Source organism: Bufo bufo, chromosome 2 (assembly GCF_905171765.1).
Source record: "Bufo bufo chromosome 2, aBufBuf1.1, whole genome shotgun sequence".
In the NCBI taxonomy this organism is placed as follows: domain Eukaryota; kingdom Metazoa; phylum Chordata; class Amphibia; order Anura; family Bufonidae; genus Bufo; species Bufo bufo.
Window position 1 is genome coordinate 463,315,854 of NC_053390.1, and position 15,285 is coordinate 463,331,138.

Below are 15,285 nucleotides of genomic sequence, written 5' to 3' on the forward strand. Positions count from 1 at the left end.
CATGTGATCACTAGGCCGAGCACATGATCGCTGGAGATGCCGGCCTACTGCGGAGACCAGGAAATGAGCCAGGCATGCGCAGTAGCATGCTGGCGACGCTGTTCACCTCATTCAATTTGTCTGTTTGTTCCTTGGACTCAGCTGCGATGTAAGTACTAGTTTATACATGGATTCTTGTCACATATGTAGGTTGTTGGTAATGAGGTCACTGTGGATATCACTGGTGGAATTGTCTAAGGGGGGGGGGTTATTTCTGGTACCTTAGGACAGCCCCCCAACCAATCCTGTTTGAATAGGATGTATATATATGTATTAGTGTTCACTTGTAACATTATTTAGCTTGAAAAAGACTTTGGTGTCGAAACGTTGCTATTTTTTTCGGTGTTAATAAACACAAGATTGGACTCAAGACTGGGAGTGCTGCGGTTTTTCATCTCTTTTTTGGGGGGATGAGAGGGAGGCGTTTTTTGTATCCTAAATGTCCACACTTCTGGTGGCTGAGGAAGGGGCCAAGAGTGGGTCCCGAAACGCGTATGGTCGACACCTGTCTATCCAAGAAGGACTTTATTAAATCCTTTACTGGACTGTTTCTTATTTCCCCTCTTTGGTTAGCCAAACGAATACTTTACTTGAAAGGATCCAATCTGTGACAAACTTATTTGAAAGGACCTGCCCTTAAGCTCATGTCACATGACACGGTATGTGATACACCACAGGTCCTACGATTGATGAGGAGACAAACACATTTTCTTACCTGCTCCGCTCGTTTTGAAAAGAAACGAATACGAAAATCGTCTGGAGAGGTAATTGTGGTATCGGCAGTCCAGGCCTAGTGGGACGCCACGGAGAGCCGGACTACACTTATGATAATAATTTTACCTAAAGCAAGACATTATATCTGCTTTCCTATATATACACCTGAATGTGCCTGCAGCAATATTATTGTCTCAAGTGTTTTGTATCAGCAGTGATTACCTCCGGTTCCTTGTTTGAATGACCGTTCTCTAGTTTAAACGGTTTTATGTGTTTTAGTAGTTTTTATAAATAAATTGATACTTTACTGTAATCTGCGATCTGGATATGAGTGCTTGGTCCATACTATTAGCTGGTTTGATACATTTTCTCTGTTCATGTGGTGGATCAATAGGACTTCGTAGCACCTTCTGTGTTATTGTGGGGTGAGCCACTATATCCGTTTTTCATTTCATTATATATACTTGCCACTACTGGGGAGGAATGGAGGAGCATTATATACTGGCACTACGGGGGAACATTATATACATAATGGTACTATGGGGGGGGGGGTCGGGGGGAGCATTATATATTGAATGAGTGGGGGCACTACAGGGGGACATTAGAGCCACTGGGAGCATTATGGTTATATAATTACTACTAGGGGTACTGTAGGGGCGTTATTATTTGACACAATATGGAGGGCATTGGTACTAATAGGGGCTATCTTGGGAAGTATTATCACTATTGGGGGCACTATTACTAATGTGGACAGTCTGGGTGTATAGTATAGTGTTTGTGGACATAGGGGAGCACAGCAGGCACAGTATTAGGAGTAGCTTCAAGAGGTTCTCCGGGTTTTTTCATATTGATGAACTATCCTCAAGATAGCTCGTTAATATCAGATCGACTGGGGTCCGACACCCCCGATGATCAGCTGTTTGAGGAGACGGTGCATGCAAAGCACACGTGCCGTCTCCCTTCTCGCTCTGCTATGTCTATGGGACAGCAGCAGTGAACTGCACGCACCGTCTCCTCAAACAGCTGATCGGCAGGGGTTCCAGGTGTCGAACTGTGTTTTTAGCACATAAATTAAAAGATTTGGGGCCCCCCTTTTGATTTTGCCCAGGGCCACATTTTGTCTAAAACCGGCCCTGGTCCTAACATTAAGGGCCCTTGCACACGGCCGTATGCCCTCCGAGATATACGGTCGGTGAGCAGGCCATATGTCCCGGAGCGGCGTTGATCGTGCGCACAGGAGCACACAGCATCATAGATTACGATGATGCTGTGCACAATAGGTCACCCGCAGGACTAGTGTATGTGTGCTCCCGTCAATGCGGCTCCGGGACATATGACCCGCTCACGGACCGTATGTCTCGGAGGGCATACGGTCGTGTGCAAGGGCCCTAATGCTGAGAGCGCCAGGTGGTTATGTACCTGGCCAGTGTCTGTGACCCCTGCAGGGTCTATGGCCAGTTCCGGCCTGCTATGTATACACACACACTACTACGGTCAGCACCGATACTAGCGTAGGGAGCGCTGAGAGTACTGCGCCAGAGGAACACTTATGGTTCATAGCATGAAAGTTCAATTTTTCCTGCATATTTATAAACTTCAAAAGTTTTCTCTTATGAAATAGTGCAAAAACTATCTGAAAATAGACATCATATTATGAAATAATATACAATATACACTTTCTGCATCAATATTGTAAACACAATAATGAAAATCTATACCTCAGTAAAAAAAAAAAAAAAGAAGTTGGGCATTTATGGTGGACAGAGGGATACTTGGGGGGTCTGGGTTATATACCAAGCACTCAGGAAGCATCACGTGTCCTCTTCATCTTACCACGTGACTCTTACGTCATCACACAGCAATTCTGGATATGACCTTCACTACTAGCATAGGGTTCTTTTCCGCAGACGTCATCTTACCACGTGACTACGCTACCATAGCAACAATTACGTCATCTATTGCTTTACACAGGTACACCACTGACTGAGGGGTGCTACCCATTTCCAAGTGTCTATTCACTTACTTTTTGCCGTTACTGCCAATTATGTGTCGCGGACTTCCGGTGTTAGCACAGTAGCTGAAATTCCGTATTTGTGCGCGGTCTCACCATTTTTCGGTGACGTCACTAGCCTATCGTCCCGTGCGCGCGCTGTTGCCAGGCCAAAGAAGGGGCGTGGAGAGGAGTCACGTGACTTTTCCTCCCGCAGCTCTTCCCAGCGCAGTCGTCGACCAATGAGCTTTAGAGGCAGGGAGCGCGCGACCAGAGGCGGCGCAGTGGACGAGTATAGGCATTGGCTAACGCTGTTGACAGGGTGTGGGCGGGGCTACAGCCGAATACTAAAAGGTGCTATGCTAGGCGGTTGTTCGCCATTTTGAGAGACTCCGAGGGAAGACCGAGGGTTTTCTGGTTCTGTGACCAGAGAGGCCGGATGGTGAAATCCTCCCTCCAACGAATACTCAATAGCCATTGCTTTGCCAGAGAGAAGGAAGGAAATAAAAGAAGCAGCACCATGCCTCTTCTGAGTATGCCCAGTAAAAGTAGTGAAAGGTAGGACGTGTCCTCGCCGCCCGTCATGTTGTTTTTTTGCTGCTGTCGTAGACCTGATTGCCTAATAAAGCTGTCGTGAGTTGCCGCCCGGGCCTGACGTAAACAAGGGGCAAGTGTCGCCTCCTGCAGGTAGTGGTGTGGATGTGTGCTAGGACAGGGCCGTGCTTTTACCTGTAGGCGGCCTATCAGCAGTGCCATCTGCTTCCTCAGCCCATCCAAGGGCTCGGGCTCAGTCCGGTTATTGCTCCCTGGCTTGTGGTAATGCAGGGAGTGTGAAACTGTTCTAGAAATGCAGTGGCCACCGACCTTAACCATGCAAAGGGTTAATGGTATTGCTGAATATGGTTGTCTTCTTCTAGGGCTTGACTCACTCGGTAGGTGTCTGGCCCTTTAACTGGTGTTGGGTGGATGCAGGCTTTGGGGCCTGCAATGATTGTGCGCTTTTGTGATGACGTCTCCTTGTGGCCATGGCCTGTAAGTGCTGCAGTGGTGCGTACTGTCTGCACCTGGAGGAGGACCTAAGGAATCGGCAAAATGGAGGCCTGTGGGCATCTGCGGAGGTGCAGGGACAGACGCTGCTGGCACTTCTCCGATCTGGGCGTTGGTGAATGGCATTGCGTTAGAAGCAGTTCCCTGGGGCTGAGGGAGGGAAGGCTGCACAAGTCTTAGAAATGAATAGAACGGGCGCCCCCATTCTTGTGATCCCTCAGGACCCCCACTGATCTGATCTGATAGTTGTGTCCTGTAAGCTTATGACCAAAGTATCCCTTTAAGGTAAATTCACAGTACAGGTTGGAGGGTTTCCTGACTTGTACCTCTAATATATGCTCTATCATACGTGGTGGGGGTTGGGTTACCTCTTCTTACAGAGTAATGTATCATATTCCATACAGAAGTAAAGGGTACACATCCAGAAGGACAAACCCCCCTGAACCTGTTGTAAATAGGTCTGTGGATATATTGTGGTTCACTGTGTGAAGGGTCCAGCTTTCCTGCACATCTGCACTTCCATGGTTTTCTCTTAGGAAAGAGTGCAAAAATGATCTGGATATAGACATTTCTAAGACTCAAAATGCCTCAACTAATGAAACCTAGAAGACGGGCTCGAATATACAGAGAGGGACCAGACAATTTCTGGGTCATTAGTGTAAATGCAGAAATGAGAAGCTATATATCGGATCAAAGGAGGCCAGCCGGACACAAAGTGACCCTCCTCTGTCGGTGCAGGTGTACACAGGGTCCAGATACTGATGACCTGTCAGATCGTGGTGGTCTACACGTGCCCAAAGCAAATCTTTGGATGATTGTGTAATCTCGATCAGTCTGCACAGCAAAAAAATAGAAAATGTTTAATTCGATTTCCCCCCCCCCCCCCCCCCCCCACTCCGTAGTGATTCTGTGCTTCTGTTCCACACTGCAGCTCCTGGTTGTAGACCCATTCAAGTGAATGGGTTTGCATCCGTGATGCAGGGTGCACATACAGGAACGGCCTGATACTAAGGCCTTATCGTCATCTAAGGTTGGTTAGGAGCCTCCTAGGTTCTGGTGAAAAATGCAGGCCAATGGCACAGCAGGTTGTCTAGCAGTACTAGTGCAGACAAAAACTGTCTTAGTCGCCCTTACCAGCCAGTAGGGTTATTATGGTCGTCCTCAGACTTTGGCTTTTGATAATAGGAGGTCTGTCTCCTTAACCCTTTGACGACTGACAAAGGGACGTATTTGACCCATGTTTTTAATTGCCTGTATCATCTGATTAAGAACTTAAGCCTTTTTTTTATTCAATTTTTTTCAAAATATTAGTTCTTAACAAATGGATCTAGCTTTATTCAAATAAATTATTAAAGGGAAAAAATATAATTTTATATTCTTGACGGTAATCTTATGGTCCTCAAAGGGTTAAAGGGGTTTTCTGGGGGTTTTGAACGGTCATCAGTATCTTATCGGTGGGGGTCTGACACATTGGTCCCCCAAGGATCAGATGTTTCAGAAGGCACCAGTGCTTGTAGTAACGCCATGGCCTTCTTCCCGCTCACCAAGCACAGCCCTGTACAATGATGGCAGCTGTGGTTGGTATCTCGGCCCCACTTACTGAGCTGCGCCTAGGTCATGTGACTGATTAACATGTGACTTACTGAGCTGTGCCTGGCGGTGCGGAGCCAAACGCATCCGTCCTGACTTACAATGGAAGTCAATGGGGACGGATCCGTTTACATTGACACAATATTGGTGCAATTGTAAACGGATCCGTCCCCCACTGACTTTCAATGTAAAGTCAGGACGTATCCGTTTGATTTACGCTTGGGCAAAAAAAGTCTAAGTGTATGCCGACGGATCCGTACTGAACGGATACCATCAATTGCGTTTATAGGTGCGGATCCGTCTGCAGATACCAGACGGATCCGCACCTAGGGCAGGTGTGAAAGTAGCCTAATAACTTCAGCTCATCGGAGCCAATACATTCTAATACTGTACGGAGTGCTTGCTCCATACAGTATTTAAATTTAAGTATTATGCGAATTGAATTTGGATGTTTCATTCGAAGTAGATTCTCTCATCCCTAGTCTTGTAGTGTAACTGCTTGGGCTACTTTCACACCTGCGTTTAGGTGCGGGTCCCTCTGGTATCTGCACAGACGGATCCGCACCTATATGCAAACGCTTAGATCCGTTCAGAACGGATCCGTTTGCATTACCATGAACAAAAAAAAATATATATTTTTTTGTTCATGATAATGCAAACGGATCCGTTTTGACTTTACATTGAAAGTCAATGGGGGACGGATCCGTTTGAAAATTGAGCCATATTGTGTCAACTTCAAACGGATCTGTCCCCATTGACTTACATTGTAAGTCTGGACGCATCCGTTTGCCTCCGCACGGCCAGGCGGACACCTGAACGCTGCAAGCAGCCTGCTGAGCGGAGGACAAACGGTGCCAGACTGATGCATTCTGAGCGGATCTGCATCCACTCAGAATGCATTGGGGTTGTACGGATCAGTTCGGGGCTGCTTGTTAGAGCCTTCAAACGGAGCTCACCAGCGGAGCCCCGAACGCTAGTGTGAAAGTAGTCTTAGTTCATTTGAATGGTAGTTGTAATAACACTACACCGCTGTTGCAAGGGAGATGACCAGCAGTGTAATGTAATGATCAGATATTGGTGACCTGTACTGAGCAGATATATATTGCTTGCACACCTCTTAGTTGTAGCAAACATCTATTATTATAGCGGTAGTAACAGTCTTTTGTAACAAGTGTTTTTTTTTTTTTTGTTCTAGTTCCAGGGTTTCTTTCAATTGCTGTAGTAACCTGGGTCCCGGGCCTCGGTGGTGTTCCTGATGTCCCTCACCCACCCCTGAAGATCCCAGGTGGGCGAGGGAATAGTCAAAGGGATCACAATCTTACAGCTAACTTATTTTATTCTGTAAGTATTAATGCTCCTCAGGAAATGATAACTTGTTGCGCTATCCATTTATGTAAAGGGAACTGGTCTAATTCAGTGCAATCTGCAGGCATCATGTTATAGAGCTGGAGGAGTGGAGCAGGTTCATATAGATTTATGGGAAAAGATTCGGTAAAACTCGTATTTCTGACGATTCCTGCAGGCAGTTGCGGCAAAAGCTCTGAAAACATTCCTTTATTCACTGCCTGCGTGCTTCTCTAGACTTGCTTCAAGTCAAGGTAACCATGCCCCCTTCCCTGCCTCTTCACTGTGACAGGTTCCCTTTTAAAGGGGTTGTTTCATCATAGACAGTGGGGGCATATAGCTAGGATATGCCCCCATTGTCTTATAGGTGTGGGTCCCACCGCTGGTACCTGCACCTATATTGAGAATGGAGCCCCGTAAGGTGGTGGCTGGACTTGCTCCCCATAGAAGTGAATGGGAGCGTACCGCACATGCGCAGCCCCAGCTCCCATTAGTTTCTATGGCTCCGAAGTAAATAGTCGGCCCCATAGAAAATGAATGGAGGGCACATGCGCAGTGCACACTCCTTCACTTGCGGGGCTCCGTTCTCGATATAGGTGCAGGTCCCACTGCCGGGACCCGCACCTATAAAGTGGGGGAATAGCCTAGTGATATGTCCCCATTGTTCATGAGACAACCCCTTTAACTTCTCTCTCCTCTTTCTGACTTTAGCTGGGGAGGTGTTATCAGTCACATTCTATCTGGAGAATTCTATCAATCACTGATACCACTTCCATGTGTACAGCTATCAGTGACTGACAGCTATGTATGTATACACACCTACAGAGAATGCTATCACTGATAACAGCTCCCCATGTACAACTATCAGCGACTGACAGCTATCTATGTATACACACTTAGGCTCATGCACAGCAAAAGGAACGGACACGGAAAGAAAATACGTTTGTGCATGAGCCCTTACACAGAGAATGCCTTCAATCTCTAACACCTCCCTGTGTACAAAGATCAAGAAGAGCAAAGGTTTAAATGTATAAATTACAAGTTGCACAAAATCTCTTCCCATAAAACTCTATCAATCTGCTCAGCTCCTCCTGCTCTATAACCTGCTTGTCTGCAGATTACACTGCAGTTTGTGGTGACTGGTTCCTAGTAAACAGTATATGAAGTTGGAAAATCTGTGTATGTAAATGAAAACTGTTTAGATGTACAGTACCTACTGAATCTTGAGTGATTAACACATGCCTGCAGTCTTCTATGTTAATCTCCTGTTTGCTTTGTGTAGGATAATAGGCTGATTATTACAGAAGATCTTGCGTCCAATAACCGGACCCGAGTTCTTAACGTCCAATCCAGGCTAACAGATGGCAAGAAAGTGGACTGGAGAGCCGTGTTAAACAATAATAACCTCTATGTAGAAATCCCGACCGGCACACTCCCAGATGGGAGCAAAGATAGGTAAGTTTTCAACTTCATTCCCTGGTTTACAACAATACCACATATAAGATCTGACGTGCATATTTATCCCAAACGTGAATATAAAGATATTGGAGTTGGAATATGGCGCTGTAAAGAATTTCTAAATTTTTTTATTTCTACATAAATGTGGTATCCCATCAGCACAGGGACACAGCTATGGGACAGTCAATGGCCTTGTTCGTGTGGTGTTCTCTCCGCTTGGCCACTGAATTCCAATATCTTGCGTGCATGGATGGATCCGGAGCAGAGGCTCTTATAACCATGTAGCATCCAGCAGCAGGAGCAATCGGATAAATAAAACCTACGTTTATTTCCAATCCACTTGGCTTGTAAATCATCAGTATAATGCAAACAAAAACTGTCCGGGTCCTCAAGGCTTTAAAGGGGTTCTGCCCTTTCATTTAACTGATGATCTATCCTCTGGATAGATCATCAGCTTCTGATCGGCGGTGGTCCGACACCCGGGACCCCTGCCGATCAGAAGCTGATCTATCCAGAGGATAGATCATCAGTTAAATGAAAGTGCAGAACCCCTTTAATAAAGCAGCAGATGTCCTTGGCTAACCGTCCCTATGTCATAAATTTATTACGACTGATGCATGCTTGAGGGTGCCTTAAGACGCATGCAATTTACTGGCTCATCTTCCTATTCGGCTTTGTGACATGATTTATCAAGAATATAGGGAATTATGAAAGGTAAGGTATTCTGTCTTCTAGAAGCGGGTTGCACAGATGGGTTTTGTCTGAAGGGATTATCTAATAAAGACAGAATTAAGCTGCTGGGGATGTTGAGGATGCCCCTCCTGCGTAATGAAGGCTTACATGAAGGTCATGCTGACCGCACCTCCCATTATCCACAGTAGGCTGTATGGGGGCTGTCGGTCTGTGAAAATGAACAACCCTATGATTACCATTGTTAAAGCAGTTGTGACTGTACCCTAACTGTATGGAAAGTATGATGTTCCAGATTCCTCTAGGTCTTCAGTGACTTAAAACTGCTTACTGTAAGGTGATGCTTAAAGAGGACCTGTCTCCTCTCCTGACATGCTTGTTTTAATAGCTTCATGCATTCCCCTTGTAATGACAGAGCCATAAGAATAGAGGCTCCAGAACTATTTTTCGGCCATTCCTTTATTTCTACTAGAAGTTATGAATGAATTGCTAGCAGTCAGCAGTAAGGGTACAGAGGGGAGGAAACAAGTTGGGGGTGTGTCCCTGCACAGTCTGACAATGGCAGCTCTGATTGGATAGTGAGGCTGTGCAGGGACACTAGGGTGTTTCATTTTTCCAGAGATGTGATTTTTCACATGACTTTGTTTACGATCCAAGTCTCAGTGATGTTTAAGATATATATGCCAAATTTCAAGAGTATTGGATAATTAGGGGTTGCACACATTGATCACTTTTATTACGACTCACTCCTTTTCCTAGGAGGTTGGTCTAAAAAACAGTTTCAGGATCCCAGGGGCTCTGCATCAAACAAGGTGGATGGCAAAGGCAATATATGCACCTAAAATTGTCCTTCACTAAACAGTTGAATATTCCTCAGCGAGAATTGAAAGGAATGAAACGGGTTGCACATTTTGTCAGCCTCATATGTTTGCTTTTTGCACGAGGCAAGTGTAAGTCGATGGGCTCCAAAGAATGATTTGGATAGGCTACAGTTTCTGAGCACTTATGCAGATGTCAAAGTGCTCTCACAGTTGCTAAGACACCTTTTGGTATTTGTCAGAAGCAAACGTAGGATTGGCTCATTTGGACGAACGTATTACTCGGGCTGTTAAGGAACATATGACAAAATTTAGAAAGCAAACCTGTTAAGAAAAAAGATGAAACTATCAGAGGGTAAAAACCTAGTCTTTTTAAGGAAAAGACCTGAGCCATTTAGCTACCAATAAAACAAAGATGTTCTTTGAATTGTTTGGGATCCACGACGTGACAGAATACTGCAGTGATTCTCTAAGAAGCCATGTAAACCCTCTTAAGGTGGTCAATGATGCCGCAGAAAGAGGAATTGCTCTGATAAAGTTTAATGAATCAGTCAGGGACGAAAAACAATTGTTGAGGGTAGGCAAGCATCACAGAAAAGTCGTTACCAAGCTAACAAAAGAAGGGATTGCATCGTTCAAAGTTGATTAATATAACATGTTTTGCCTATCATACTACCTATTAATCTTAGTGTCTAGTTTTAATATTTTAAGTTTGATTTCTAGCTTTCCCAATAAAAGTAGTTAACATTGAAAAATCTTATCTTATTTTTTGCTTACTTTTACAAAACTGAAAGTGTGCAACCTCTAAATATTATCCATTCCTGAAATTTGGCATATATGTCTTACATCACTGACTTACAAGGGGCGTAAGTGAAGTCTGCAAAAATTGAACTTTTTTTTTTTTTCTTTAATTTTGTAATGGAAAAAAAAAAATGGGGAATGCATGAAGCTATTAAATCAGGCATGTTGGGAGTGGTGAAAGGTCCTCTTTAAGAGACATAAGGGGAAATTTTACCACTTGCCCCTACGCCATGGGAAATGATTGACAAATGACACTTTTATGCCGTCGGTTTCTGAAAGGGTGAAGCAGTCGGTCCTGGGCTCCACATGCAGCTCTTATAAATCAGATGCAAAGTTCTTATTTGAAGCATGATTTTGATTCTACTTTCATATATATTTATAGTTGAAATGTGTGTTTTGTTTTTTCTTCTAGCTTTGCTGTTCTGTTGGAATTTGCAGAGGAGCAACTCCAAGTCGATCACGTCTTCCTCTGTTTCCACAAGAACAGGGATGATAGAGGTGAATATTCTAAATAACCATACATTTATGCACACAAGTGGCACCATAAACAGGTTCTCTCATTTCATAGTGATGTATTGTGACTTTCCTCTGTGTACTTTGCCATGCCTTTTTCTTAGTTTGAGAATAAAGGGGGGGGGGGGGGAACATGTTGAACTTCATAAATTTGTCTGCAGCAAATCCAACCCACAGGACTTTAAAAAATTGACTGTGTATAGAAAGATCAAAGCCAACATTCCTGCAATAGGAATAAATCTCTGGGTTAACGGTCTGAGGGAACTTGTTCACTGACAAATGATCAGTCATGAGCTCTTCCTAACTGTACAATATTTGTGGCAGTACTTCTATATAGGCCGTATCCCTTTTACAGTTTTCCCAGCTGTGTGCATGTTTTTTTTTTTTTCTCCCAGTGTGGTATTTTAGTTACAGATGTATGTACCAGGCTTACAGAATGAGGCATGCATGGCAAGTGGAACTGCCAGTAATTTGCGCTAACAGTAGGTGTACAGGGACATAATACACCTATAATCAGCACTAACCACTGGCACGCCAATTCTCTTCTCCCTGCTCTCAGAAGCGCAAGGAATAGAGGAAAAGGAGCAGAACTGCATTATCGGCAGTCGTGGGCAGAGATTGTTTAAGGAAATGTCACCAAATCATATCTGCCAGTTAATCTCCTATTTTCGGATTAGTTTTGTGTTTTAATCTTCTGACCATTATTATGGGGGCCATCTTGTATGAGCTGTTAACATTTAGTAAGCTTTAAAAAATAAAATAAATTATCTGCACCATGGGCCATAGATGCAATGGACAGGAGGGGACTGACTTCTATAGGAGAGTTTTCTAGGCATGACCTGTGACATTGTATAAGGAAAGAATAGATGAGCTCTGACAATTGCCCATTGTGAATGGATCTGGTCTTATCTAATACACAGAGATGATCATCTTGAAGGCAGGGCTAGAATGAGTTAACTGCAGTAAAGTAATCTGTCTAAACAAGTAGACACCAATAGGGAATAAGCGTAAAATCCTGCTGTTATGCACTGGCCCCTATGCCTATGGAAGTCTTCAGCATTCAGTATGAGTGCTATCTGTGGAGAACATGGACAGCACAGGTCTAGTCACTGACATGTGAAGAATGAAGCTGCAACCTAAAACTATTCCACTTTTCCAAGTCCTTAGATTATTTGGTTACCGAGGTTAACTTTCCACTTTACGAAGTCTTTTAATATGCACTTCTGATACCCACTAAAATGTCACTTTCTTGCATTACATAGTTCTTTGTCTGCCGGGTCTATTCAGATCTGTGTAAATGCATGCTTCCTGCTGAAACAACCCCATGGATGGATTTTCTGGACTTCTCAGGGTAGACTTGCATGCAGCACACGGGGTGTAAATTTGGATAAAATCTACTGTAACTGATGTAGTTTTTGCTGCAAATGGTAAAATGTGACATAAATTGACATGCAATGTAGATTTGGTCAACAGGGTTGTCTCATCTGAGAAATGGGTAGCATATAGCTAGGATATGCCAATGTCAGTTGCTGGTCCCACCTGAGAGCCCCATTGTGAGTGGAGGGCAGCCGTATATGCACAGCATCCCTCATCCCTTTCTATGGGACTCCTGAAAATAGCCGACTGAGCAGGTGCTACTATTTTCAGGAGTCCCTTAGTGTATGGAGACCTTTTTTATCGAGGTGCAGGTCCCACATCTGACTGATGCTGTATCTTATTGACACGTCAGTCCCAGGTGGAACAACCCCTTTAAATGTCATTTACTTTGCTTCTGTGTCCTGATATTGGAGTCTAACTTGCTCATGGATTTACTTTTATTTTCAGCTGCACTCCTCCGGACTTTCAGCTTCTTGGGCTTTGAGATTGTGAGACCTGGACATCCTCTTGTCCCTAAGCGACCCGATGCTTGCTTCATGGCTTACACATTTGAAAGAGATTCTTCTGATGAAGATTAGAAACCTGCAATGTTCTGCAACTTTTTAGAGCTATTTTTTTTTCTTTTCGTTAGTCTGAGTTGTGAAATGTTGTCAACATCTTTTCTTTTTACTGATGTAGTTACTGGACCTGGGTGGAGCAGGTAGTAGGGGGAAAGATGTTGAAGTTTTTCAGACAGATCTTTTCTGAGTAATTTTTTGCATGTTTGATGTTGAATAAATGCGCACTCCAGATTACTGCTACATCAGTGGAGGTTTAATGTGTATTTTTTGTGATATAAAAGTTTTGCTCTAATTCTAAATAAAACATTTATATTTGTTTTCTGTTTAGGAGACACCTTTAATTTACATAGCTTATCTACATATAGGTAATATACACAATGATTGTAATTAGCTCTTATTTTTTTTTTATACACCTTGTCCCTTCAAAAAACTTAACAATGATTTAAAAAGTACATACTACTACTTTGTTCTGCAAAAAAGCCCTCATACAGCTCTTTAGACTAAAAATAAATTTTTGAACTCAAGGACACGCACCATACAAGTATGACGCAGATGTCTGACTTAAGGACCAGCGCTGTACATGTACAGTGCAAGGTCTGTGGGGCCCTGGGGAAGGATCCCAGGGGAATTGTGGCACCATGCCGGCTCTTCCCAGTAAGCAGCTATGCCAGCTATGCTGAACCGCCCCAATTGCTGCTATTGGCTGTATTCTTCAGGCATGCGCATCGCAGCTTCGGCTTCAGGGGTTGTCATTTGGAGGTGACTGGTGCTGAACAAGTCAATGCCTGTCTCCTAGGTCAAGCAGGGGACTCCAGTGTTTTGGGTCCCCTGCCAGCCCTGCTATTGGCTGGAACAACACTCCAGCCAATAGCAGTGCTATAGCAGCACAGGAAGAGGCAGAACTTCCCTGCAAGCAGCCATTCTAGCTGGTGACTGCATGCAGAGTTTGTGTTGCTTGCTGTGAATTGTGGTGCACCACTATATATATATATATATATATATATATATATCTTTTTTTGCAGCTGTTCCAGATCCCTAAACCACCCTCTGTTTTCCAGCTCTGCACCACTTTTTCTGTGTGCTAGCTGTGACCGCCAAGTGCTGTTCAGTGTGTACCTGCCTGATCAGCACTTGGATTATTTGTGCTGTTTTTTTTTTTTATTAAAAAGTAGTTAGGGTTTTATATATTAAAATTTTTAGCCAGTGTAACTGTAGTGAATTTTTATACTAGTTTTTGCACACACTATCTGTGCTGCAGAGCACTGTTCAGTATAATTGCACATTTTTACATTTTTTTTTTTTTTTTTTTACATTTTTGGTTTTTGTAACCACTGACTACTAATCAGTAGTGTCCATTACTGATCGTGTCTGCTCAGTTTGTACTACAAGTTTTTTATTTTAATTTTGCAGAAGACTTTTTATTTTTTCTCTACATTTCAAATTTATTACAAGCCCCTTCACGTGTGAAAACAAACACCCCTCAAACTAAATAAAGGTTTACACATTTCACACCCCAATAAAATAAAAATGGCCTGTCCATCCCAAGTGTACTCAAATGAAGAGGCATACACCAAGCTTGCCTCCAATTATGGAGTCTGCCAGTGAGTGAGAAGAGGCTGCCACTTTCCTCTACCCCCCCCCCCCCTTCCCAATCTGCTGTCTATAAGGTGCCCCAGGGTAGCAGAGGAGGTAGCGCCCCCCCCAGAGTGACCCATTATGGACCCAACCCCTTGACAAATATCAGCCCCAAATTCCTGAGTTTGTGGGCAACACTGAGCTAGAGTTTTCAAAATCTTCTTTGAAGATTTAGTAAAGTTAATGCTGGCCCAAACCAATTTATATGCCCAACAATTTATTTCCCAGAACCCTACTTCGCCATACGCTAGACCCCAGTAGATGCAGCAGAGATGAAGTTTTGGGGACTTGTGCTGCATATGAGCATAGTAAAACAAAAAACATTATTGAAGTTTGTACATTTTCGGAGACCATGACCCGGAAGCGATTTGAGTCAATTAGGAAATTCCTACACTACAATGACAAAAGTTAGGCCTGTCTGACCACTTCAGCACTAAGTTTGCTGAGGTGTACAACCTAGAAAAAAAGTATGTGTAGATGAGTCATTATTACTGTTCAGAGGGAGGATTAGATTCTGCCAGTACCTGCTTAGCAAACCGGCAAGGTATGGCAAAAAAATATATATACAAACTCAGTTGCTCTGCGTTTACGAAGGGAAAGATTCCAGAATGCCCCCGTCCTGGGAGTTGGGGTACTTTCACACTAGCGGCAGGATGGATCTGACAGGCTGTTCACCCTGTCGAATCCGTCCTGCTGCTATTTCGCCGGA

General features: G+C 43.9%; 2 protein-coding genes across 3 annotated transcripts in view; one reads left to right on the forward strand and one right to left on the reverse strand.

Moving 5' to 3' along the window:
- Positions 1-2,968, reverse strand: part of LOC120989509 (junctional sarcoplasmic reticulum protein 1-like) — an 84,367-nt gene extending 81,399 nt beyond the window's left edge. For both annotated transcript variants that reach the window (XM_040417656.1, XM_040417657.1), the window contains exon 1: positions 2,777-2,968. The gene's annotated coding sequence lies outside the window, so the exon portion shown is untranslated. The remainder of the gene's footprint in view (positions 1-2,776) is intronic.
- Positions 2,969-3,097: 129 nt separating this feature from the next.
- Positions 3,098-13,264, forward strand: OAZ1 (ornithine decarboxylase antizyme 1). Its single transcript, XM_040417658.1, is given in 6 exon segments — positions 3,098-3,301; positions 6,576-6,633; positions 6,635-6,721; positions 8,007-8,179; positions 10,904-10,989; positions 12,829-13,264. Coding segments are annotated over 6 exon segments (654 nt in total). The 5' UTR covers positions 3,098-3,182; the 3' UTR covers positions 12,960-13,264.
- The last annotated feature ends 2,021 nt before the right edge of the window (positions 13,265-15,285 follow it).